General features: G+C 41.4%; 1 protein-coding gene across 7 annotated transcripts in view; it reads right to left on the bottom strand.

The window, feature by feature from the left end:
* Positions 1 to 27861, bottom strand: part of Asph (aspartate beta-hydroxylase) — a 200737-nt gene that overhangs the window by 56228 nt on the left and 116648 nt on the right. For 6 of the 7 annotated variants that reach the window (XM_028768474.1, XM_028768492.1, XM_028768485.1 and 3 more), the window contains 4 exons: positions 16305 to 16390; positions 11928 to 12014; positions 5642 to 5792; positions 3649 to 3785 (listed from right to left, as the gene is read on the bottom strand). In XM_028768474.1, coding sequence (XP_028624307.1) covers positions 3649 to 3785; positions 5642 to 5792; positions 11928 to 12014; positions 16305 to 16390 — 461 coding nt within the window. The remainder of the gene's footprint in view (positions 1 to 3648; positions 3786 to 5641; positions 5793 to 11927; positions 12015 to 16304; positions 16391 to 27861) is intronic. The other variant, XM_028768525.1, reaches the window with a different exon arrangement.

Below are 27861 nucleotides of genomic sequence, written 5' to 3'. Positions count from 1 at the left end.
TATTAGCTGTAGCTAAGTGTACTACAATCTACAGACCCAGAGAGGCTAGATAACAAGGAGAGCTTAAGGTGCAATGCAAGGATCTTCCTGGGAAGGGGAAATAGAATTGTTTCCTTGAGTAGACTTGGGGCTAATTGAGATGGGAACAGAAAGAATCAAGCGTGGGTGTGGACATGGAGGGAGGGAATACTGAAAGAGACCACTAGAATTGGGGGGGGGATTTGGGAGCTAGGTAAAAACCTACTACAATGAAAAGTTCATGAAATCTACAGGGGTGACATTAGTGTAGAGTCCTAGTAATGGGGGACACAGAGTTGAACTGGCCATACTCTGTAACCAGGCAAGGCCTCAAGTGGAGGGATTGGGACACCTACCCAGCCATAAAACCTCTGACATTTCTACCCAGCCATAAAGCCTCTGCCATTTCTGCATAATGTGCTGAGACAGAAGCCTAGCATAGTCATCAGAGAGATCAGAGAGACTTCATCTAGCAACTGATGGGATCAGATGCAGAGTTCAACAACAAAAGAATCCATGATCTAAATTGTTATCACTGTGAGTAGCATGAGGGAATGTGAAATTATACTCTATCTTGCCTGGGATATAAGCCATTGACTTTTCAGCCTGTCCACATTGTAAATGCTACCTGACTTTGCTGTCAATATTTGTCTGTATCACCAACCTGACCGCTCCAGGGACTATAGTGAGTTCCAACAATCGACGTCTCATTTAATAATGACTCAAAGCAACACTGAAGTGTATCACACTTGCAGTGTTAAGGGCAATCTTCATCTTTAGGCATCCATGTGGGTATTCATTACGGATGCAAGGATACTACCAAACCATGAGTAGCACTTCACAGTGAACAGACTGAAATAATAACATTTTACTAAGAGTGAAAGGATTTTTGTCAGTTCAGTAATATTTAAGAAGCACTCGAAATATTTCATTTGAGCTTAAAATCTTATTTGGAGGGTGTGTATTTTTTTTATCAAGTATGTACCACATGTATATACATATATGAATAGACAACACTTTAATCTACAAAAAATTATGAACATCAGATTGAACACTTTTGCCTGAAAGGGTACAGCATAAAGGATATTTAAAGAACACTGATACAGGAGGCCTGGAAGACTTGGTGCTTAGAGCCATGGTCAGGTGGTGTGTGGGGTATATGAATATTTTAGGACAGTAATCCTGCAGAGGGATCTGGGTCAGTTCAAACAAAAGGTGATCAGTGTCTGCTGAAAGCATTGAAAAGGTGGATCTATTTGGAAAACAAAAGGAACAACTGGTGACTTGGCCCCAGATTGTAAGCTCTGTGAAGACACAAAGATACATTCTCTGTTGCTTCAATAAGCTCAGGTACCCAGCTGCTGTGTATGCATTTAATAAATGTGTGCTGGCTGAGTGATGCATCTGCAGAAGATGTGTAGGGTAGCAAAGAACTTGGGATGATGTTGGGTTGGGATCCCAAGCTGGTGAAAGAATCTTGAGAAGGAGATGTAGGAGGAGTCCTCAAAAATTACAGATGTGAGCAGCTTCTACCTAACCTCTGTAATGCTAGTCTCTGGGCTGAAAACAAGAACAGAAAACAAATAAACAACAACAACAAAAACCTAAAATTAGGATTTCACAATGATTTTTATATATGTACTCAAAAATCAATGTGAAGAAAAGTATGCAGCCCTCATATTCGTTTCTGAAATGACCTTGGAAAAAGAGATAAACACACCAGGCCAATCTTTGGTTAGGGAAAGAGTATTCATTAGCCACAGCTCATTAGCTTAGAAGTAAGAAGCAAAGCCAGAGGAGCACTGCCCATTACTTCCAATGAATGAATGCTTCTTTTAAAAGAAAAACAATCAGTTGTGTGATAGGGAAATATCTGGAGCTTTTTGCATCCTAGTATGCTCAATCAAGTGAGAATATGGTCCTAGGTGAATAAACACCACAACATAATATTGGTTTTCAAGGTAAAGAAAAACATTCCACATTTCTAAGAGTTAATGTCAGGTCGAAGGGATGAGTGTATTCAAGAAGGTGGGAGAGGAAAACTCAGTTAGATGTTGGTCAGTATGTGTTGACCTTGCTTGTGCTTGGCTCTTAGGACATACTTCACTGGGCTGTTTAGACTGAAATGGAGGATGAGAAAAGGATACTAGAAGGAAGGAAAAGAGAGAACTGGGAAACAAGAATGAATTTTACAAAGAGAAGAAAGGAAGGAGTATGGGAAGGAGGGGACATACAAGTAGGAAGGATGACTGGACTTCTGTCTTGTGTCTCAGATGGTTTGTTCATTTTTATATTCACATAATCCTGAATCACAGTAACACATGATGTTTCTTTTAACCAAACTCTGAAGGACAGGGGACACTGGGTATGTTACCAGATACCATGTCCCACATGGAGGGGACACTGGGTATGTTGGCAGACAATATGTCTGCTATGGAACTATGTGATGGCCTGGTGCAGGCCTTTTCTAGAAAACACACATTTGCAATGCTGTAGTCTCAGTCAACCACACAGGTATTAATGATGTCATAAAAAGCCAAGGTCAAATTTCTGCTCTGTCAAAAACAATCAAATTATGACAAGAGTAGAAAGACAACAGCTTCAAAATTCAATGACTTTACAATTAAGCACAATAGAGGCAAGTACATCTTTGTGAGCAGACTGGGGGGTGGGGGGTGGTTGCTGCTGCTGACCTTGTTTCCAACACAGAAGAGACCCTTCTGTTACACACCTAGCTCATGGAAGTAGCATTTAATGTAAAGGCAGCAGCTTGGAAACCATTGATCCAGAGGCTCAAGTTAAAGAACAAGGACCCTCGTCTGTCTTTGTTTTACAGAGCTGTTAGCTTTCTCCTGCTTCAAAGTGAAATCGACAGACTGTTTGCTTTACACCAAATAAATTCACTTGTTGCCTAAAGGAACCAGTTTTCTAGATTTTATAGTTACTTGTGACTTAGAGCTTATCTATTAAAAGGTCCACTATAATGTAGAAATCCTTTGAAAGCCATCTCGGCCAGAGGATGGGAACATCAATGGTATCATCTCTGACTTTTGCCTGAGAGCCTCACACTGCAAAACTTGGAAACTGTATATTATTTACATTTATTAACCTCATCCTTTTTACTCTCACAACAAAAACCCTTAGAAAATTGACTATACAGACTGATAAAAATGAAACTTAAATAAAAATTAACTAAAATTTAAATCATTACAATCAAGATACAGGAGTGGATATGGTGTATGTATACACACACACACACACACACACACACACACACACAGACACACACACAGTCTTTATGGGACCCATCACTCTATACAATGGAGGCATACCAATAAAGAAAAATAAAACAAGAAAAAAAATGGTTATGGTAGCAGTTGAAAGGTTGAAGCTGGAAGATTACATGAGTTTGAGGCAAGTCTGTGCTAGATGTGACTTTCTGGCTCCAACAGGAAGTGAAGGAAAGAAAAAGCAATGGGAAAGCCAAGTACAGAAGGTTAGCCATAATAACTCACATGCTGTTTCATTCAAGAGAAAAAGGACAAAACACAGTGCATATCACATGTCATTTTCAATCAGTGGACTTGTCTACAGATAACTCAGTGCAGCTCATAAAGCACCAGTGCTTACCTCTTCATATACCTTCTTGGCACTGTCATTGTCTCCCATCAAGAGGTATCCTACGCCGAGGTCGTTTTTTAAGGTAGTATCACTAGGGAACAGCTGAACTAGTCTCTGGAGGGTAAGTAGAGAACCTCTCATGTGACCTAGTGTTGGAAAATGATGAATAGGATTAAAAATATTATGAATACAGACCATGAGAGAGGATTTAGCAGAGTCTGAAGAACTCTTTACATCTGACTTCCTCTATGAATGGATTACTAAGTCCTGAGCACAGTTCTAATGCTATCTGTAATTGTCCTATGTAGATGCTAAACACGAGATCAATCATAAATTGTAAAGTCATACTTATTTTCTGAGTCAATTCACATTTACATTTTTTATCTTAAATGTCAGTTACCAATTCTGCTGAGACAATTTTGGTTTACTAGCTTTAAAATTTTAGATGGTGTGTAGATAACGGAAAGCCTGAGTTTGGGTTGAGTGGTCAGTATAAAACTTAAATGGGCACCAAGGGACATGGCATAGGCTTCACTGTGGATGCCTTCTCTTAACAGCAATAACTTGTCTCTAGGTACTGATCGCACAGAAGAGACATTTTCTAGTACTATGGGAGCCTCTGGTGGACAACAGGCTATGGTGCACTACATGGCTCAGGAAACCCGAGCTGCTGTTCACTTAGAGGCTTAGACAGAAACACTCTGGGTCCACTGTCATTGCTCTTGGTCACAATTACAAATTGGAAAAACAAACTGCAAATGGGGGCAGAGTGGGTGTACTAAGGAAGACTGGCATTTGTAAAAAGCCTACCTTGTAGGGATTAATGCCTGCAAAGGGGAATATGAGGAGGCAGCAGTCAGCAAACGCAGCTGCTGCTTAGCTAACAGAAGGAAATCTGGCCCGTTCACTCCATGGTCTGTGCCCCATTGCTGGGGAACACTATTCCAATCAGGACGCACGGTGGTTTGCCCAGGCAGTCCTTCCCTCTGTAGTGCAGACAGCAATGGTGCCAATCGTGCGGGTACCTCCTGCAGACACCTGCTGCTCTTCCTCTCATACCTTGTCCAGATCCCGTTCTCCTGTGAGGCAACTGTATATCCCTGCAATCTCAGGATCTCTGTCCAGTAGCCTCAGATCCTTCTCAGGTAACCTTGCCTCATTCTCCCCTCAGCAGAAGAGACTATACTAAGAACTGAGGGATTTCTGTGGAAGGTGAGACATCTTCACAAGACCAAGAGACCTTGATCTCCGGCTGGGAGGCAAAATAATGTCTTGGTATAAAAATTAACCAAAGACAATCCATAACTCAAGGTTGAATAATTACTTTAACAAATTTTCAAAAAACCTCCCAAATTAATGTAGAAATCCACAATGATTTTGTATACGTTTATATGCATATGTGAGTGTGTGTATAGAGGCTGGAGGACAACCTTGAGGGTTCTTACTCAGAAGCCGTGAACCTTGTATGCTTGTCTGAGAAAAGCTCAATGACTGGAAGGCAAGCCGGACTTTCAAGCATGAAGAAGACATGTGATACCAAGAATCTAAGCAAAAGGCCACTCATGCTGGTGCAAGTGTGTAATCCCAGTGCTTGCAAGGCAGAGACAGACAAATCTCCAGGACTAACAAGCCAGCCAGTCTAGGCTATGTAAAAAGCTCCAGGCCAGTGAAGATCCTTTCTTTAAAAATTAAGGAGGAATGACATCTAGGTTGTCCTCTGGCCTAGATATTCATAGATATTTGCTTCCGTACATGTATACATGCACTTGTTTGTACACAGACAGATATACCCATACATAACCACCCCACATACACACACATGTGGATGCACACAATTACTGAGGCTAGGATTGGTCGAAGGTAGAGAAGACAGACAAGTTACCAGAAGCCAAAAGGCAGGCTTCTTCCAAGGCACCTTGACTTTGAGAAGGCATCATGTGGCTGCCACTGAAGGGGGTCATGTTCCACCTCTCACTAAGTTAGCGCTGCTTCTGCTTCTCACCTAGAAACTGCTGTCTTTCTGACCGTCGCTTCAAGCTCAACTTCACCAGGTCAGTAGGGGCATCAGGCAGGTTGGCTGCCTCCTGGTAGGTCTCGATGGCCCTGCGCAAAACTTCGTTGCTTCTCCTCTTCTCTGCCAAGTCATCTTCACACTAGAGGCAGCCCCCAGACAGATCAATGTTCCATTACCTCAATGCTTGTCATTTCCCCCAGAGAGCCAATGACAGTGAACTTTTAGACATGTTTTTTAAAAAGACCATTGACCTTTTCTTTGTGGAATGATACAAACAAAAGAAAGCAGGACAACTGTTATTTCAATAACAGGAAGAAAAGTCTGCTGCTGAGTTACAGATGAGAAAGAAGACTATACAATCAAAACAATACTCTGTAGGGCTGATGGAGATGAGCATAATTACATTTGAGAACATGAGACATACAGGACTCTAATCATGGTCTCTTCTTCAATTTGTGTGTCCAGTAACTCATTCATTTCACCCATTAATTAATTCATTTAACAGCTCTTTTTTAGGGGTCAGACCATTCTACCTATGTGTCACCCTAATTCGACAGATCAGGGTGAGATCTTTTCTCATTGTGCTTTGATTTAGGAAGGTACAAAATGACAAATACAAAGGTACTGTGCATAGAAACAGCAGATTGATGCACGTCGAATGCAGAATGGGGAAATTACTGGTCTAATCAAGACAACTGGGGGAGTGTAGAAGAGGAGACAGAGTGTGAGGCTATGGGGAAAGATCTCTGAAGGCAGAGAGGGGAGGATGGGCTGTGGCTTTCTAGTACAGCAAGGAACAGATGAAAGGCTGCAAGAGTGGAGAGGAGGAGGGAGGGGAGGAGGGAGGGGAGAAGAGAGGAGAGGAAAGAGGTGCCATCAGGCAATTCAGGTCTGGTAAACTATTGAGGATTCTGAACTATTCTATGATGAGAAAGATGAGGGTTTTTCACACTTCTAGTATCTTAAAGGGAGCCAAGGGCTTGTGCTAGCCACAGTCCTGAGAACAGACTGAAAGATGGGCAGAAGTGGGGAAGCCAGGCAAGAAGCCAGGCATGGACAGCAGCTGTTTGTGCTAATGCAGCTGTAATGAGTGGTAAGAAGAGATGAGATTATAGATTCATCTTGAAGGTCAGGGCCAAGAGATCTACAGATGCTGTGAGTTTAGTATAAGAGACAGAAAGAGAGAGTATGGCTTCAGGGTGTGGTATGAGTGCCTATGTGACTGAGCTGTCATCCCCTGAGAATGAGAAGATAGGACGGAGACAGGTCTTGGGGAAGCATGGAGTCAGGAGTTCAGTCTTTGGTACACTCAACCAAATGCCAAGTGGAGATGAACGTTCAGAAGGTGAATTTCTGGGTGTGGAGTTGGGGAAAAGTTGATGTTAAGGATACACACATGGGAGCAGTCAGGGATGGAAGTGGTATTTAAAGTTGACAAGCTAGAAGAGTCATGAGTGTAGATTCAGGAGAGTTCCAAGGACTAAATCCTAAAATTATCCAATGTTTCAAGCTCATTAGAGTTTAGAAAGACTTATTTTCTCCCACAGGAAAATGGAATACAGAATGAGTTACATAGAAAGAAAACAACAACAAAGCAATGTCCCAGAGGCAAGTGGGGACACAAAGGTTGTAAGAGGAAGAGAAGTATGCTCTGAGTGGCCACCGAGTTGGACAAGAGGAGGATTAAGAAGAGAATGTAATGGCCTTGTAGAGCCTCGATGATAGCCCTGCCATCACTGTTTCCATGGGATTGTTGAACACATACACCAAGCTGGAGCAGCATCAAGAGACCATGGGATGGATGTGGAAGGGTAAGCTTTAATAGGAGCCAGAACATATGTGTGCAGATAGATGGTGATGGGAACCCAGCGAGAAGTCGTAAGGATGAGACAGTACATCAGATTTGTCAGTGGATACAAAATACCCAGCAGAAAGGGACTATCTTAAGACAAAAGAGAGCATACAAACATAAGAAGTGGTCCAACAGGTGAGAAAGGAGGGGGACAGGACAGTTCAGACTTGCCAATGGACAATTGCAAGATATCAGGACAACTGTGTGACAGAGTAGAGTCTCTGGATGCTTTTATTTTCCTACCAAAATACCCCCAGATTGATAACTTGAAACTGAGAATTGGGAATGAAACACCAGGGACATAAAAATAGGGGGAATGTACAAGATGGTCCTTGGTAGCCCATCAGATTTTACAGACTTTCATTTAAAGAAAAATAATAGCAAGCCCATGCTGAAAGCACTCTATGAAATTTTTATTCAGGATACATAAACATAATCATGATTTAACATAAACTGTGTGCTGGGTTAATATATAAAGTCTGAGGATTTTGGTGAGAAAAGTCCTCATATCTCAGCCCTCAGGTGACAAATAATTTGTAAAAGCCAACACCAGTTGATAAAGACATTTGTGAGAATGTTCTCCTCAGAAAACAGCACATCTATAAAGTACTGTGATAACATGCATTCATTAGGATAAGGTTCCCAGGATGACAAGGGCTCAGTGGAACCAGTGAATAGACGTAGGCTCATAAGTGAGAAAAATTAATGGCACAAATCATCTTTGCTTGATGGAAGTACACACCAGACCATTTAGCTAGCATTCTGAATCCACAGTAGGCTCACCAAGCTGATTCAGCTCCCAGGGCAGGAAGTGCCATGTCTATAATCAATCCTGGCCACACAGCCATCCAACAGCTATTCATACTAGCTTGCCTGCTTAACTATCAGCTTCTTGGCTATAATGAATTATATGAATATTGATAGATGATTAAACAGAAACAGTGCCCCTGAGCTGAGTGAGGTCTCTGGACACCACCAAGTGAACCCTTGATGCTTGGAGTCTGCAGAGCTACCCAACAGATCTGAAGACTCTGCAAGATTAGTGGAAGGACAGTGTTGCCCTCAATAATCTTTAGAGACAGGCATCAATCTCTTAATGTCAGACTGGAAAGAGAGAAAGACATCCAATCCATGTGCCCAGGACATCTCCTTCACACAATCTTTTGATGATGGACTAATTCACTCAAACTTCCTAAGGGGCATGTCACTTTGGACCTCAAAGCCTTGGATGGCTTGTGAAAGATAATGAAGTGAATTCAGTTCATAATTTAAGAAATTTGTGTTGTTCACTGTTTAGGGAACTTGAGCAAAATTGATTTTCAGAAAGATGCATTAATAATGATGTAATCAATGATACTTGAAAAGCATAGACATTACAGATTTACTTGACTTAATGCTGACTATTTAGTATCTGTTGAGAAACTGCAAAGAAGTTACTTAATTTGCTAACTGAGAATGGGAAAAATCACCATTTAGTCTTCCTTAAGAAAATCTGCCTATTTTTATCTTTTAAAACTCTGATAAATTCAATTTCCTTTAAATTACTCGATTAAAATTTAATTTATCATGTTTAACTTTTGTTTTATGCCACATTAGTGTTAATACCAATAACATCTGTAGCATAATAGTTTAGAGATTAAAAAAAAATACTGCCTGAGGCCCACATCGCAGATTCCTCCTGTGAAAGAAGGCTGCGCATACGTAGATCACCACATTCCAGAGGCTCCTGGAACCGTGAATAAAATCACATACAGAGAAAACTTGGAAAGTACAAAACATTTTTGCCATAATTAACACTTGCACAACCCTTTGCTCTACTGTTAGTGGGCTTTCCATAATCGAAGGACTTAATATTAGTGACAAAGCACATCACTTGTTTGGACACTCGGGATCTTAGCTATGTAGTTTTTAGTGGTTAGAGGAATATGGCCCAATTAGTTTACCAAAACCACGCAGTTGCTAAGCAATAATGCCAGTAGGTACCAAGGACAAGAAAAATTTATTTGTATCAATTGTCTTACATATTTAATTTATGTAAATTTAATTAATGAAAATTTAATGAATTAATCTTCAATGGGATAAAAAGAATCTGAGTGCCCTTCAGTTCAGAGCAAGGCCCACTGTCTCCCTGCAGATGTTTTACTACCTGTGAGGGTCACACACAAGGGAACGCCATCTGCTTCTCCTTGCTCCACTAACGTCTATAGCTTTCTCCCGTTGCTTCCCTGTGACTGGTCTTCTCCTTCTTCCCCAAGGAGGCCTGTTGGAACTTTACACGTTGACAGATTTATTCACCAGCTCTGGCTTTACTCTTGAGTTCCAATTCCACAAAACCCACAGTCTCCTTGATGCAGCCACATGGATATCTAAAAATTATTGCAACTGCAAACTTCAGTTCAAAAGCAAACTGCCGATTTCAACCTCTCTTCAAACCCGTTGTTCCACTTGGTCAGTTAGTTGGCATTATCTTCTCCTCAGCTGTTCCCAACAAACCAGGAGTCACTGGTCAATTATTTTCCCATGACCTTTCCATCTAGAGTCCTTTCTAATCTATCTCTGTCCTTGTCCTCCTCCATGGCCAGCCCACAGTCCACACCTTCTACCAGGTCTCACGCACAGCACATTTTGACTGCCTCCTACTTTCTATGCATCTGATTCTGCTCTCATAGCCCATTTCCAACTGGCAATCAAAGCAATCTTTACAAAGGTCACCTGCACATGTAACAGTCTGCAAAGGCTTCCTCAGGCACGGAGAATAAGAGCCCTGAGGTGTCACTAGTGTCCCTGTCTGCCCCATGCTCTCAGCACGCCTCTCTTTCTGTTCAGCTTTCTGATGTCAAGATAGTTGCCCTGAGTGATGGCCTTTGTCTACCTGCTCCCTCTACCCAGACAGCTCCTTCCACAACTCTGACACATCTCAGCTACTATCTCCTGTCACAGTCACTCATATCACCTGCAACCAAAGCTCTTAATAAGTGTGCTCTTAGAACACCACTGCCTTCCTCCTTTGCCTACAGCATGCATTGTTAGGTAATATGATCTAATATATTTATTCATTTTTAATACTTTGTAAGATTCCACAGTATATTCATTTATAAAAACTTCCAAGGGCTTACTCAAATATTACCTTCCTGGTGACCATTTCTCGTCATGGTAACCGCCTTACATATCCAGAGATGTTTCCCATTTCCTGTCCTTTTCCTAACAGTCACCACTTGCAAGTCTATGCATGGTATTTCCTTGCCTTATCCAACCTCTTTCCTTCACAATGGAGCTTTGTGAGAACATTTTTGGGACGAACATATCTCCAATACCCAGTAGAGCCTGACACGCAGTGGGCTCTCACTACATTTCCTTAGAGTAAGTAGCCCTCAGGTGTTCCTCGTGTTACATTGGAAACATTTTAAAATTGACTGTGCTTTATGCTAGCACCTCAGGAAATTACTAGGGTTTGCTGTCTGAGAGAGCGCACAGCAGCAAACAAGCCTTTACATGCAATCCATGCATCTCAGAGCTTGGCCTCCTTTCTCTGGCCCCACAGCATAGGAAGCCACATCCTTTGCCTTCATCATGCCAGAGTCAGATGCTCAGTAATTAGAAGTCATTCCTGTGGCCCAGGCTTGCCAGTATTGTTCAAGCCAGGCAATCCTGGGCTGGACACTACCTCCCCTTACTTTTCTCATGGAAAGCCCCAAAGGATCATATTAAACCTTCCTTCTGGGTCTGCCTTCTATTCCTGCCATATTTCCCAAGGCAGTGTCCAGGGAACCTGCTTCCTATGTTTAGGTCAGGAAGAGAATAAACCATTTTATGTTGAACCATTTCTGTACCCTCTTTTGTGTCCGTATCTAACAATCAAACAAAGGCAAACCACACATTGCCAGCACAGGTGGGTTCATGAAGTTGCAGATGAGTGTGGCAAGCCTTGTGACAGGGGTTAAAAGATGACAAAACAGAGAATAGGAGGTGACTGGGAAAGAAAGGAAGAGGGAGGTGGCTGGTAAGACATGAGTCACATCAAAGAAACTGTCAGAAACAAAGTGCTGTCCATGTTACATTTCAAAAGGTCTCCCCAAGGCAGATTTATATTCTTGAGTCCCACAATAGAATCTAAAAGTTCCAAAGAGGCTGAAATCAAAACCATGAGGAAATTCAAATAGAAAGGAATACATCGATACAGGACCAATGGCAAGATAAGTCATCTGGATGTTACAGGACTCAGCACGAAGTATTGAAACAGTCCTAATTAAAATGGCATTCCCCCCAACACTGGGGGTGTATTATATACTTGAGAGACTGACTATGTAGAAATTATAAAAAGAGCAGATGAAAAAAAAAAGCAAACACAAACGAGTGAAAAATCTGATTGCACAGAACATGTGAATGCCAGAATAGTATTCCAATGAGACAGGCCCAGGGTACCTGTGCTTTGCCGTATCTTGCTCGTGGGCTCTGAGGGTACTTTCGAACCAATTCTTCAAATGCATTCACTGCTTCCTCGATTTTACCCTATTAGAAAGGCACAACTGCATAAATACGATGCCACTGAATAATGATATTTAGATTTGATATTTAATAAGTCGCCGAAGACTTGTTTAGAATTCTTTCTGCGTGCTAAACAGAATAGCCCACTTAAAATACAAACAAACAAACAAACAAAAACCCAAGCTATGTTAAGTAACCAACATAAAACTGTAATGAGTATTATAACCTTAATTTTTAAAATGATGTGTGCTGATAATGATGAAAAATGAACTTTGTTGAAGATAACCACATTTTTCTCAATCTACAGTGTCCCCACTTGTTTTCTTAATGAGGATGTTTATGTTATATGTGGGGGCAAACACTACTAGCAGCAGATTGCCTTGGGCCTGTCAGAGGCAACAAGGCGTCACCTTAGCTTTGAAGTGTCTGGCAAACGGGAAGAATAAACAAGGAGTGTGTGAGGGCCACTTGGCCATGCGCTCAGGCCGAAGTCAGGGTTGATTTGGCTTGTCTGACTGAGTGGAACACATGACTGCCTCTGTGGCATGCATGAGCTCCTAAGTGCCTTCTCTATGGTCCTTTAAAAATACCATCGATTTCCTATGGGGGAGTGTAACAAATTACTGCAAATTTCCTGGCTGGAGAAATGAAAGATGAAACTAGGTTTGTGATGTTGGAATCAAGGTGTCAGAAAGAAAGGCTCCAGGGGAGTCTCTGCTCATGCCAACTAGCTCCCAAAGCTGTCAGCATTCCTTGGTACATGGCTGCATTGCTCTAATCTCGTCTTCTGTCTCCGCATGGTCTTTCTTTGTATCTGACTGTCTGTTCTGTCTAGACTAAATCTTTGTTTGCCTTTCTGGAAACAACACATTAGGGCCCTTTCCAGACTTTTTCCATGAAAATCATACCTAGAAAGACCCATTTTTAAGATGTTTCCAAGGCAACATTTATAGATACCAGGCAAACAGGATTATCTTTTGAGGAGATCATTTTTGAGTCTACCAGTGTGGGCTTAGTTTCCTATGGGTGCAGGGCCATACCTGCATAATTCTGGTGCCTTAAAACAAGAGAAATTTGCTTGCTCACATTTCTAGGCAAGTAAATGTGAAAAATCACTTTTTCTGGGCTAAAATAAAAATAGCGCTAAGACCATACTTTTCTCTAGAGGCCCCAGGGGAAGTCCTCTCCTTTCTTCTTGCTGATGTTCTTTGACTTTGTGGCACTCCGACTGCCATCAGATTCTCTCTGCGTGGCTCGTTCTGTATCAAGTTTTCCTCTCTTAAGCAAACATGACCACACTTAGGGACTAAATGGAGACTCCAGTATGATCTTGACCTCTAGATCGATAAGGCAATCACATCTGAAGGAACTTTTCTTTGAGTAATGAAACCTACACAGAGCCCAGGGATTCCAGTTTGTTATCTTTTGGTGGACCCTCCTCAGCTTATTTCATATCCAACATTAGTTACCCAAGCCACTTTTGTGTCCATTGTACGACTAACAGACCCAAAAGCAGGAGTACCAGATTCATAACAGATTTTACAGCGTATTGTTCCTCTTTGGCAAAGTAGCAACCCATTTTGGCTCTACTAGGCATCCTTTGGATCACCTCAAGCCACAGGCTAGGTGATTAACATTGAGAATCACCACAGCTGCTCACACAGGACATTACAGTCATTACAGCTGACTGTAATGTTAATGTGTCTGTGTTTAGTCAGCTTCTTTCCTTCAAGATCTTCCCTAGCTACTAACACTGCTACTCTATACATATTCTGATTTAAAAACATACAGTATTTAAAATGAATTGCCTAAAAATGATCTATCCTGCACTGTGGTTTACTTATATATGGACAGTTCACTGGAGATATGTATACATGGGCCATGCTGTTTTTGTGTGAAGCCAGATGAACGGCAGAATCCACTGGAGTGATGTGGGAAGTGTGGGATCAAGACTCTTCACTACCCATCCACAGGTACAGCAGAGCATTGCATTATGGGTTTGGTGCAGATGGCCATTACACTGAACACATATTCTAGTCGCTTCTGTTTCTCTCCTTCTGCCTGTAAGGAAGTGGAAGTGTCTTTGTCTGTAGCATGATTCAAAGCCTATGTTATGTGTGACCTTTCCTGTTTTCATTTTAGTATGGTTTTGTTATATTTTCTTACCATCCCTATCTCCTATAAAACAAACAATCTACCACCACTGACAACAACAAGCAAGAAGAGTAAATAGCCTTCCTCTTCCCTTAAAAAATCTCATTTATATTACCATTATAATAATAATTTCATTATAATATAATACCATTATCGAAAATAATTCTAAAAAAATAAATGATTGTATTTCATTAGGTTATATCAACTCCTGTGTGTGTTGGTGATGGGGAGAAAGGAAAGTCTTAAATAACACATGAATTCAACGAGGGACAACAAGGTGATTCAGTAAGCTAAGGCACATGCCACCAGGCCTGACAATCCAAATTTAATGCGAGCAAGTTGTCTTTAGATATTCATAGTTTGTGCCTTCAAGATAGACCCATGTACACACACACAAATGCATATGTACACAATCAATGAATAATTAAACCTTTAAAGCTTTAAATTTGATTATTCAAATGTGAGGAGTTTGGATGTGTGATATAAACGAGGCTGTACTTAGCTGTCTGGGGTGCCTTAGCTCAGCCCTCAAGGATTTTTGAAAACTGAATTGTATCCTTTGAAAACCTAGCTATAAAAACAAGTGTAAACAAGATTTAATTATGTAGACGGTTTTGTCACAACATGTCTGGAGAAAAGGTCACATGTGTCTGCTGTTCCTGTCTCTTTAATGTGTCCTATTAGAGGCTCACAGTGCTCCTACAGGAAAACACCATCACTGCTCCAGATGAGCAAGACTGGAGAGCACCCTGTGGACAGGGCCAGCACTTTAGATCCTGCTGACTCATGAGCGCCTCAGTAACTCAGCCCATATTTTTCACTCATTATAAGCCCAGAAAAGTCCTTCTTTAAAGTCCTTTGTTGATGCTTAAGCCCCAAAGACACCTGTACCACCAGCCTCCTGCATGTTTGCATACGTGATCTATCCGGAGCAGAGAAGGTGAAGGAAACGCACTGAGATGAGGGGAGACGCCACTGATTCATTTGGATTAAGAAACACAAATCTCCCTGCCACCACCATCAAACACACACACACACACACACACACACACACACACACAAACAATAACAAAAGCCATATATGGCTTTGCTTTATGAAGTGAAACAAAGTAAACACTCTAAGAAACCATGTCAAAGAAATCATTCTATTGACAAAAATCTAGGTGCAGTGAATCGTCACTGTCAGCAGCATCCTCTGGAGTCAGTGTTTCTATGTGCGGATGACCTGGGCTACTCAAAGCTCATCTGTGAAGTTCTGTCCAACGCTGGCCTTTTGCTTCCGCTACTTCCAGTAAACAAAGTGCAAACTTATCCCACTTCAGTCCCTAACTTACATATTCTTCTTACTGCTGTCTCCTGGCTTGTGTGCTTTTTGTCCACCTTTTTGTAGCTAATGGCTGCTCAGTAGAAATGCACAGGTAAGAAAAACTAATGACCAGTACAGATTCTAAACTTAAATACAATCAAAGGAAATTTCTAAGAAAAGCAAGCAGATAATTAAAGATCTTAACCACAGTCTAATAAATATATTGTGGATTATATTATTATTATATTACATGACTATGATCAGGCTAAGGAAGATATAAACTTCAATATAATGTCGATTCATTGTTTTCAAAGGCTGGATCATCTGGTGAGAAACCAGAACATTACAATTACTTGACGACAGAGCAGAGTTGTCATGAGCTTCATTTACCTAAGTGAGGAGAGTTCTAAGTCTGTGACATTTCATGGTCATGTTACGGAATTAGCTGATGGTAGAAACACAGCGAGAACATGGCAGTGATGTTTTCTTCTAATCTGAGCTTTAAAGCAAGAGAGATTTAGGACTGTTTGCACCTGTTTCATTTCTATAAACAAGGAAACCTACAGTGGCTAAGTTACAGAATCCATGTAATTCGAACTCCATGGAAGTGGGCTGACACCAGGTCCTGTGGATCACTCTCTTCCTCTGTGGCCCTTGAGTGCAGTTCTGTCCCACATGGCCGGTTCACACAGAACTGTGTGGAGGTGCCAGGAAAGCCATGGATGATTTCTTTTACAGTTACTATTGTTACTGTTTTTGCCATCATTATTATACATTACACAGTCCTGCAATTCCCAGGTTTGTAACAATGAAACCACTGTACACTTTTGTGCAAAACCAAAATAGCAACCTACCCTTTTCCGGAGCTTTTCTGCAGCGTCCAGTTCAGCCTTAATTGTCTTATCAAATTTGTTCAGAAGTTTAGGCTTCTTCTTCTTAACTGAAAGAAGAGAGAGAGAGAGAGAGAGAGAGAGAGAGAGAGAGAGAGAGAGAGAGAGAGAGAGGATTGCTATTTAATTTGATTTTTGCCAATGCAGTTACTTTGCTATCCAGCATGTAAGTAAGGGAGCAAACATATCCAGTTCACTTTCAACCAATGAACACAGAGCTGGTAACATCTAGGAAAATGCTGCCATCCTGTGGGCTATCCTATACTACAAGGCACAGAAATTCCCTTTGTACAAATGGAATGTGGACAACATTTTGAAGAACTCAGTGGGTGAACCTTTCTGTGTACTCACTGGCTAATTAAAATCTTAATGTTGTTAGACCCATTCTGGTGATTTGTAGACAGCAATCTTCATCCTTATTTCGCCATTGACTTGGGATGCCACGAGCCATATCCACACTTGACAGAAAAGCCTGTCACAGGAAGTCACAAGTACCCCACAGGTCTATGCTTCTGCTAAATGAGAATACTGTAGGCTCCATTCTTCTTATTCTTAGCACTATTTCTTATGCCAATTTCTACATAAAATGTTTTTTCTTATGTTTCTCAGCTAAAAGTACTGCTATGCTTTCATTCAAAGCCACATGACTGAGAAAGTGCCCCTACTGCTCAGTCTGCTAGCTCTCTCCGCATCTCTTCCTTCTTCCTGAGGCTTCTGTCTTCTTCCCTGCCCCCTCTTCTCCACCATGCATGTCTCTTTGATGGTCTCTCCCCATATGACTTCTAGTATCATACTCATCCTTGTACTTACTAAGCCCAAATCATAGACTCATTATGTCTTAAGCTAAAGCTGAGCTTTATCATTTATTTAGTTAGTGGCTTCGGGTGCTGTGTAAACCAAAGTCCTTCCCCTAAAGGTATCACACCCTGCAAGTGTAAGGGCAGGCTTGCTGGTGCACACTCGCCAGTACCCCTGGAATACTCAGGCACATAGAATTCCCTGAGAGCCCAACACTTCCCACATCACTCCAGTGGATTCTGCCATTCATCTGGCTTCACGCTTTTGGCATGGCCCATGTATGCATTTAACCCAAAATGTCCCATCAATCATAATGGAAAGGACAGAAGAGGAAGACAAGAAAAAGAAGCAAGTTAGACTCAAGTGACTTTCCATAGAACACCCCATGGAGAGCACTGGTATGTACTTCATGTGTCTTATTCTAAGTTTTTAGTGAACTTAGGAGACCTGTATAGATATGACAGGATTTTGGCACAGCTAACCAGTCATGTAGTCAGGATGGACTTGACTTCACCACACATCTGAAAATGACCTTAAACACCTGATCCTCCACACCTGATCCTCCTTCCTCCATGACAGGCATGATTATAGACACGAGTCACCATGCCAGGTTTTAAGAAGTGCAGAAGTCAAGACTGAACTCAGGGCTTTGTGAATGCTAGGCAAGTACTCTACCAACTGAGCTATATTCTGGGCCTCTCAAAATTCTTTTTGTTTTGTTTATGAAACAAAGGTCTCACTGTGTCTCTTAGACTGGCCTTGAACCTGCTGTCTCAGATAATCTACCTATCTCAGTATCCTAAGTTCCTGGGTTTATGGGTACAGGTTACTACCAGGGAAATTAGTTCATTGTTGATATATAGTTGTCATTTATTGAGCACTTAAAAAGTTAAACATGTGTCCCTTACCAAGGACAGATATTCTGTAAACAGCAGGAGCCAAGACTAGGTCTCAGGTTGTCCCCAGCAGACTGCAGTGCCAACAGTCTTTACAACTGCTTCTTATCTCTGGCATGTGGCCCAGACATTGAGAAAGTGGGTTGTTCATAGCTTTGATAATGATGGCAGAGTGGAATTAAGTATTAGTGTAAGTAGTACATTGTACAAAGGAACTACCAACTTTATATTACTGTCTCTAAAGATAAAGGTAGTTTTAGAAAACCATAGTAATTTTCCTTTATTTTGTGTCTTAAGCACTCAGTTACATTACACAAGCACACCCTAGTTTAGTAGAAAGATGAAGGTGTGAGTCTCAGAGCTGCCTCTTGTAGATGGTTTGAAATATCTGCCTAAGCTGATGTTACCATAAGTGCAATGAAGGTAACTGACTCCGCCTGTGTGCCATGAAGGATAGTCATGGGCATCAAGCACCACATTAGTTACAGTTCTTACATATGGCTTCTTAATGTGCTTTAAGATTCTGTTTTTTTAATTCAATGGAAAATCTGTATTAGCTATCTTATTAGTAAATGTGTAGACTTTCTTCTTTTTTAATTTTCACATTTGCTCTATGGTCAAACACTTCTTCGGTAGAGGAATAAGTGACTCTTTGGACCCACACTACACCTATGAAGCCACACTGCACTTCCCTTGCTCCCCAAACGCTATTACACTTTGAGAATTTCTAATCCAAAATCCTGGTCTGGGCAAATGAGATGGCCCATTGAGTGAGGGCACTTGCTACTTGGACTGATGATCTGAGTTTGAGGCATAGAATTCACATGATGGAAGAAGAGAAATGGTTCCTGCAAACTGTCTTCTCTATATGTGGTGTGGCATGACACCTTCCCCTAATTTAAAAAAAGGAAAGGAAGGAAGGAAGGAAGGAAGGAAGGAAGGAAGGAAGGAAGGAAGGAAGGAAGGAAGGAAAAGAGAAAGAAAGAAAGAAAGAAAGAAAGAAAGAAAGAAAGAAAGAAAGAAAGAAAGACAGGAAGGAAGGAAGGCAGGCAGGAAGGAAGGAAGGAAGGAAGGAAGGAAAAAAGAAAGAAAGAGAAAGAAAGAAAGAGAGAGAGAGAGGGAGGGAGGGAGGGAGGGAGGGAGGGAGGGAGGGAGGGAGGAAGGAAGGCAGGCAACAAAACACAAGTATGAAACGCTCTGTTGTACAGGCCTATCCTTCTAGCCAAACTGCTGCAATTTTCTACAATCCAGGTAGGCTTGCTCAACAAAGATCATCACAGCTGTGTTTGCTGACTTTTCCTCTTGGAAGGAAGGGATAAGGCAGGTTGGGTCATGGAATCCTCACTTGAGCATCCAGCTACCCCCTCACCAACACAACAAATTGTTTGCAATTCCACATTCATTGTATGTGGCCATAGAATCTCTGGGAGGAACAAGAGGATATAGGTGGGAAAATGTGGTGATTTGAATATGCTTGGGCCAGGGAGTGACACTATTAGGAAGTGTGGCCTTGTTGGAGAAATTGTGTCATTTTGGGGGTGGGCTTTGAGACCCTCCTGGTAGCTACGTGGGAGCCATTTTGCACCTGGTCTCCTTCAGAGGAGTAGATATCTTAGTTTCTTCAGCACCATATCTGCCTGGACTCTGCCATGCTTCCACCTGATGATAATGGACTAAACCTCTGAACCTGTAGGCCAGCCCCAATTAAGTGGTGTCCTTATAAGAGCTGCTTTGGTCATGGTGTCTGTTCAGAGCAGTAAAACCCAAACTAGGACAGAGATGAGGGGAGGGAATTCCATGTACATAGGCACAGGCAGCCGTCATTCCTGCTGTGTATATACCTTCCAGTGTGGATTCTCTATGGTCATCCATGCTCTTGAATGAATGCAATGCCCCACCCACTGCTCTAAGTAAGCCTAAATGTTTTCATTAGCTTCCACAGGTGAACCCTAGTGAAATCCCAACTTGGTTTGTATTAGGACCTTACAAGAAGAGTATTGGTTGTTTTCATCTCCCTCAAGTGAAGTAACATGCCCAGAAGTCTGAAACTTTCTGATAACACATGTTGTTACATATCTGATATTTCAATACTTTCAAGAAAAAAAAAAGTGAAATATGTATGTCTTAGTTACTTTTTCCTGTTAGTATGACAAGATATACTGACCAAAAAAAAAAAAATCAAAGATGGAGAGGTTTATTTTGATTCACAATTCCAGGATTCATCATGGCAGGGAAGGACCATGTCAGGTTGTCAAGAGATTGAGGCATATAGTTGTGCCCACCACAAGGAAGCAAAGAGTGAAGAATCGCTGTGCTCAGCTCACTTTTTCCATTTTTATACAGTCCAGGAAATTGGCTTAGGGAATGATGCTACCCATGGGTGAGTCTTCCAATATCAATTAAAGTAATCAAGATAGAGTTCCTGAGGAGGGTTATATGCCAGGTGGTTTTATATCTTATAGTGTTGACAACTGAGATTAACCATCAGAATGTAAAAAATATCTTAGTCTATATGAATCAAGTATATACGGAATATAATTGAGTTGTATCACAAGGCTTGTATCTCATCCTCATAGCATCTCACTATGCATATGTAAATATTCCAAAACTTTGGAAATCAAAAACATTGCTAATTCCAAATATTTCAGGTAAAGAATACTCAACTTCTACAGGTATTCCTCAGAAATATGGAAAATAAAAATGACTGGGTTTTATTTACAGCAGTTATCAAAGGTAGAACCCAATGTGAATTCATCAAGATTAGTTAATTTGAAAAGCAAAATAATTTAAGGGAAAGAAATAATGAGATTATATTATAGTACCCTAGAAAAATATGCTTTCCACCTAAAATGTGGGAGAAAGCTAAATAACAATTAAGACAAATCCTAATACGCATATTAGTCTAGGAGATTTAAAACCAGAAGTTACATTTGATGTTTTTAAAACAAAATCACTGATAAATTAACTTAAGGTAAGCATGAAGACATGTCAGACGGAACAGTAAGCAATGGAGTAAGCCTCTACAGAGTCCCACGGTCAGATTTCTGCTGGAAATCTCTGATGAGCACAGGACAAGCAATCTTGCATCTACACTGGAGTGTTCCTAGGAGAGCAGCAGGGAATGAGGGCCAGAGCCCACAGCCATTTTCTCTTTCATTTAAAGGTGGGAATTGGCCAAGGCCTTCCCTACTGCTAAGCATCCCACTGGTTCTGCAATCCATTTGCTAGTAAATTGAGAGACAGGCAGTTTCTCTGCTGTTGAGAAACCCAATCAGCAGACACTCATGGAAGTGCTTCTGGCAGGAGCCTTTCTCTGTGTTATTGCTATGTGAGAAAGGAAAATTAATGTGCTTGATCCAAAAGTAACCCCTTGTGAGGCTTCATTCTCTAAGGCTACACACTTCATAAAAAGGAGTGGGAGAAGGGGTAGATTTGGACCACTTTGGGGAGATTCTCTATCTAAGCTGCCAGCCTTCAGCTGCAGTGTGCTGGGAAGGGTGGACAGTACCTCCTTCCTGGCCACCTACGGTGGAGGAATAATGGACCTTTGTTCTCCTCGGAATTAAATATCAACTACAGACCAGCAGGAGTCCAATATTCAAAGCTTACACTGAACAGGGAACATAAATATTTCTTCAGCTAAGAGACACTAACTAATCCAACACAGTAAACATTCTATAAAGGGCAATTGTTTTCATCTGCCCCCTTGATGGAAATACTGTGAGATGCAGCTGGGAGCGGTCCATGGAGGCGGCAAACATTTCAGTTCATTAAATGGAGTTGGCTGTCTCCCCATAGGGTTATTTTAATAAATTATACATCATTCCCCTTCTAGAGTAATAATCCTTTAACAGATGTGACCCCATATGTTAAATTAGAAATTTTAGACACTAAGTGATGCGTTGTTTTAGAGGTAACAGAAACCCCATCAGTGCCAAGGCAGTCCATACTCTTATGCAGTCATTATGAATACCATCTCTGAGGGCACTGTTCAGGATAGAAGAGCTGGCTTAACTCCAGACTCAGTTCTGACAATCTTGGTCCTCTGGTTCGCTCACCATTAATATTATCTAAGCAACACAAGGAAGGAGCTGAAAGTGCAGCCCTAGGGCAGATCACATGCTCAGCACAGGCAAGGTGTGGGCCCCGTCCTCAGCAAGAAAATGGGTAAGGGTGACAGTGGCTGGACAGGGACCTGCTCAGCAGCAAACACAAACTGACACATGTAGGGAAGGCAGAAAAGCCAGCTGAACAAGTACAAGTTCAAAAAGCATCACATGTGGCTAAATGCATAGGGCTACCCATACTAACAACCCCGAAAGCATTACTGCTCAATACAGTAACTGGTGGTCATTAAAATGAGGTCTGTAGTCTCTAATTACCAGCCATGAAATTCTGTGAAACACGCACTTTCAAAGATGTATGTCAGAAAATTATCTTCCAAACTTCATTAATTTTGTTTTAATGGTGCTTAAAGGTACTTGAATTCTTCCTTTAAAAGCTTTGTTTCTGTGAAAGTGACTTCCTATTAATGTCAAAACAATGCCCTGCATATAATCTCCAAGCCTGGCTATGCAACAGTGTCTCTGGGAGAACCTAAAATGAATAGTGACTCTCAAACCCCAATGATGGGTAAGCAGCAAGTGACTCTGGGGTACAGTATCTCTGATACATCTACACACAGAGAGGAATGTATGGCACCAGTAATGACTTAGGGAACTCTCTCTTACAAGAGAGTTCTCGGTGCTTAATTTTCACTTGATTGCCTTGCTCTCAACAGGTTCTGTAGGTCTGATAGTTGTTTAACAGCATAATAGTGACTTCCTTCAATTATCACATATTTTAAGACAGAAGGTACAAGGGATTACTACATATATATATATACATATATATATATATATATATGTGTGTGTGTGTGTGTGTGTGTGTGTGTATGTATGTATATATGTGGAGATATCACTGTCAAGCTCTAAAACAAATATGATCAGAATAAGAGAAATCTCAACAGAGCTTTTCAGATTTTTTCCCTGAAACAAAAATGAACGCCTGATGTTGCAGAAGTTGTCAGTCTTAGCTTTAAGGAGTGACAGTTGATAGAAGATGACTACAGACCTTTGGCAAGCAACCCAACGGCGACTATCTTGGTCTCCAGAGATGAGAAATGCTTACCCTTATTTGGACAGTAGAAAATGGATAAAACTATTTCTGATAGTTTAACAAATAAGGGGATGCAGGTCTGTTAGCTAGAGAGTGGACGAGCATGGGTCCTGTTGGGCTGTTGTGGTTCCCTCATGTCTGCCACCCCAGTCGGCTGGAACCACGGCTCAGGGAGGCAGAAGCAAGGGAATTTGACTGAGTTCACTCCACGTGGTGCTGGGTGGACGATGTAGGGCTCCACTCGTGAAGAGATCTCAGTCTGAAGTCCCGTGGGGGCAGGGCTTTTGAGTGGGGGTCTCTGGGCCGATGCAGCTGACCCAGGAGACCAGTGGTCTCTATCTTTGGACCCTCAGATGCCAATGGAAGCCACGGAAGAACAGAGACGCAGCCTGCAGCAGAGAGAGACGAGGGGGAGGGAAGCCGCAGCGCCCCGCCCCGCAGGTAGAGACTCTTAATACTGGAGACTGGGTCGCTGGCTCCGCTAGCTTGATTGAATTGGCGGCCTCTGGAGCAGGAAGGGGGCAGCGGGGCCCCAAAGACATGAGGAAGTCCATGGGTTTAAAAGGTTTATTGTCATGGCAGAAAGTGGATGAATCTGGCTGTACCCCCCTACCTCCCAGACGGGCCTTTGGTTAAATACTGTTTGTAAGGAGAAGGGTCTGGGAAGGAATACTTAATTGGCTATGTCCTCTGGCCTTTAGGTATCTCGTTAATATGGAAATCTCTTGAGGCCCTGAGGCCTGTAGTCACACCCTCTACCTGTGGAGGGGTTGGTAGGGCTGTTGCCCTATGTGACTGAAGGGTGCTGATCAATGGAGGTCTTTGGCTGCATGTCTGGGAGCCTGGAATCTGAGAGCAAGGCTGAACACCTACCGTCCCATTAGGGTCCAGGGCTCAAGGCCTGTGCTTGACCAGGAACCAAGCTATCCTTTCGCAGTCCCACAGGGGGAAAGTTATGTGTTTAACTGGTACATTTCTCATTATAAACATACATGATTTTAATGTTTACAGAGGTGGCAAAACTAACAGTACAGTAGAGGGGATATTTCCTTCAAACACTAAAGTTATGGTTAAATATAATGACAAAGTTTTAAATATTTTATATAGCTCATGAGACAACGGTTCTGGAGACAATGTACATAGGGCAACAGAAGGCAGTGACTGTGAGGGAGCATAAATCAAGTTTCTCAATCCTAAAAGCAGACAGAGTGACCAGGTCCTATTGAAGGAAACAAAAATAATGATGGAGAGCAAATTTCAGCTAGAAAAAGACAAAAGGAGACGTGAATGAATAATAAGATGGGGAGAAGAGAATACAAAGGCAGACAATGTCATGTGAATTAATTAAGGAAACCTGATCAAATGAATTCAATTCTTGGAATTCACAAACTTAAAAAGTAACTCAAAAAGAATTAAACTGAATATATACGAAAATTCAAGAAATTGAACTTGTGGCTCAAAATCTTCCCACAGAGAGAATTCTAGCCCTGATAATTCCAACTGGAAATTTTTACTAAGTATTTGAGGAAGAAGTAGCACATAAACTCTTGAAGAAAACAGACTGTTTTTCAACTTACACCATGAGCCAGCACTACTCCTGAGACCAAGAGCAGACAAAGGCATTATATTAAAAACAACACTACAACGACAACCAACAAATTGGGAAAAGATCTTTACCAATCCTTCATCTGATAGAGGGCTAATATCCAATATATACAAAGAACTCAAGAAATTAGACTCCAGACAACCAAATTACCCTATTAAAAAATGGGGTATAGAGCTTAACAAAGAATTTTCAACGGAAGAAACTCGAATGGCCGAGAAGCACCTAAAGAAATGCTCAGCATCCTTAGTCATCAGGGAAATGCAAATCAAAACAACCCTGAGATTCCATCTCACACCAGTCAGAATGGCTAAGATTAAAAACTCAGGTGATAGTAGATGCTGGCGAGGGTGTGGAGAAAGAGGAACACTCCTCCATTGTTGGTGGGACTGCAAGATGGTGCAACCACTTTGGAAATCAGTCTGGCAGTTCCTCAGAAAATTGGACATAGCATTACCCAAGGATCCAGCTATACCACTCCTAGGCATATACCCAGAAGATGCTCGAACATATAATAAGGACATATGCTCAACTATGTTCATAGCAGCTTTATTTATAATAGCCAGGAGCTGGAAAGAACCCAGATGTCCTTCAACTGAGGAATGGATTCAAAAAATGTGGTATATTTACACAATGGAGTATTACTCAGCTATTAAAAACAATGAATTCGAGAGGTTCCTAGGTAAATGGATGGAACTAGAAATTATCATCCTGAGTGAGGTAAGCCAATCACAAAAGAACACACATGGTATTCACTCACTGATTATTGGATATTAGCCTAGAACCTTGAAATGCCCAAGATGCAACTCACAGGCCACATGAAGCCCATAAAGAAGGAAGACCAAGTGAGGGTGATTCGGTCCTTCTTAGAAGGAGCAACAAAATACTCAAGGGAGCAAATATGGAGACAAAGTGAGGGACAGAAACTGAAGGAGGGGCCGTCTCAAGACCACCCCACCTGAGTATCTATCCCATGTGCAATCACCAAAGGTAGATGCTGATGTGGAAGACAGGAAGTGCATGCTGATAAGAGCCTGATATGGATATCTCCTCAGAGGCCTTCAAGAGTCAGACATATTCAGAGGCAGATGCTCACAACTAGCTATTGAACTGATCATGGGGTTCTCAATAGAGGAGTTAGAGTGAAGACTGAAGGAGCTGAAAGGATTTGTGGCACCATGAGGAGAACAATAATACCAACCAACCACAGCTCCTAGGGTCTAAACCACCAGCCTGGGAGCACTTAGAGGGGGGATCCAGGGCTTCAGCTGAATATGTAAGAGTGGAGGGCCCTGCTGGGCATAGGTGGAAGAAGAGAACCTTGACCTCATGAAGGCTGGATGCCCCAGGGGGTGGGAATTTTGAGGGTGGGGAGGTGGGAGTGGGGGGGAGTAGATAGAGGTTACATCCACAGAGAAGAAGGAGGAGGGGTGAGGGGATTGGGGGTTCCGGGGTGGGTGGGGGATGGGGTAAGGGGACAACATAGGAAATGTAAATAAAACATCCAATAAAAAAAAGGGAAAAAAAAACAACACTAAAAATGGGTGTGCTTTACAAACACAGTGTAAAGAATTCTCAGCAAACATCTGACAAGCCCAATCCAACAAGACAAAGGAAACTCTACCATAAGGCTTAACTGAACTCTGAACGCTTCAAGTCTAACATTTGAAAATCAATTAATGCTACTTATCATACTAATGCAATATAAATGAAAAATGGGAGAAAATATTTGCAAGATGTGTATCCTACGTTTTAAAAATACTGTAACATAGTCTCCAAACTCGAGGTTAAAAACAAGCAGACTAATAAAAAAAAATTAGGCAAAATTTGAAAAAAACACTTCTTCCAAGAAGAGATAATATGAGACAATTCAACAAAAGATGTTCAAAATCACTTGTCATTAGAAAAATGAAAGTTAAAAACCAAATGAGAAGTAAACACACACCTGTCAGAATGGCTGCAGTGGCCAGCAGTTGCTGGGTAACAAATGTTGGCAAGGATGGGAAAGAATGCCATGTGATTGAAAGAGTATGAAATTAATTTAAACATCCGTTTGAAATAGCTTAGAAATTTCTTCAGAGGTTAAAGATATACTATATAATACAACCTTTCTACTCCTATGTATCGCAAGGAAAATGAAAGTACATGTCTTCACAGTGACTTGCACATGGATATTTTTAATCGTTTTGCCATGGCTCAAAGCTTGAACTAATCCGAATGCCTGTAAGTGGACTGACGAACAAACTCTAGTATAGCAATACAATTTGCAGTACTTGTCAATAAAAGTAAGATATTACTGCATACTGTTACACAAATTTCAAAATAACTGCTCAATAAAACTCTACCCTTAGGCTGGAGAGATGGCTCAATAGTTAAGAGCACTGACTGCTCTTCCAAAGGTCCTGAGTTTAATTCTCGGCAACTACATGGTGGCTCACAGCCATCTGTAATGGGATATTCACATACATAAAATACGTAAATCTTAAAAACAACAACAACAACAACAACAAACCTCTACCTTCAAGTACTATACATTCTATAATTCCACTGACTCAGAGTCCTGGAAGAGAAATGCCCAGGAACCTGGGTTGATGAGTGACTGTGTGCTGTGTGGGAGGACAGAAGATGGGATGCAGAGAGCATAGAGAACTTCTGAGTCCCTGGGTGTGAGTATTGTCTTCATGGTGGTGACTTCCTTGCTGTGACACATGTCAAACCCTCAGATTTCATTTAGTGAAGTTTATCCTCTCTTCTACATATCAATAAAAGTATTATAATAAACATGTAAAACATAATTACATTAAGATTCTATTTTTAAAAATTCGGAATAATTTTGAGAGGCAGGAGACATGGCTCAACAGTTAAAAGCACATACTGTTCTTGAAACTCCAGCTGCAGGAAATCCGAAGCTTTCTTCTTCCCTCCATGAAAACCCACAATCATGTGTACACACACACACATACACACACACAGAAGTATTCAAAATAAATCTTTAAAGGAAAGAAATAACTCTGAATATCCCAGTTGAATACTTTTCATAGATAGTGTTCATAATTTGTTTCTTCTG

Source organism: Grammomys surdaster, unplaced genomic scaffold (assembly GCF_004785775.1).
Source record: "Grammomys surdaster isolate TR1022 unplaced genomic scaffold, NIH_TR_1.0 64, whole genome shotgun sequence".
NCBI lineage: Eukaryota > Metazoa > Chordata > Mammalia > Rodentia > Muridae > Grammomys > Grammomys surdaster.
This window is presented reverse-complemented; position numbering and strand designations above follow the sequence as displayed.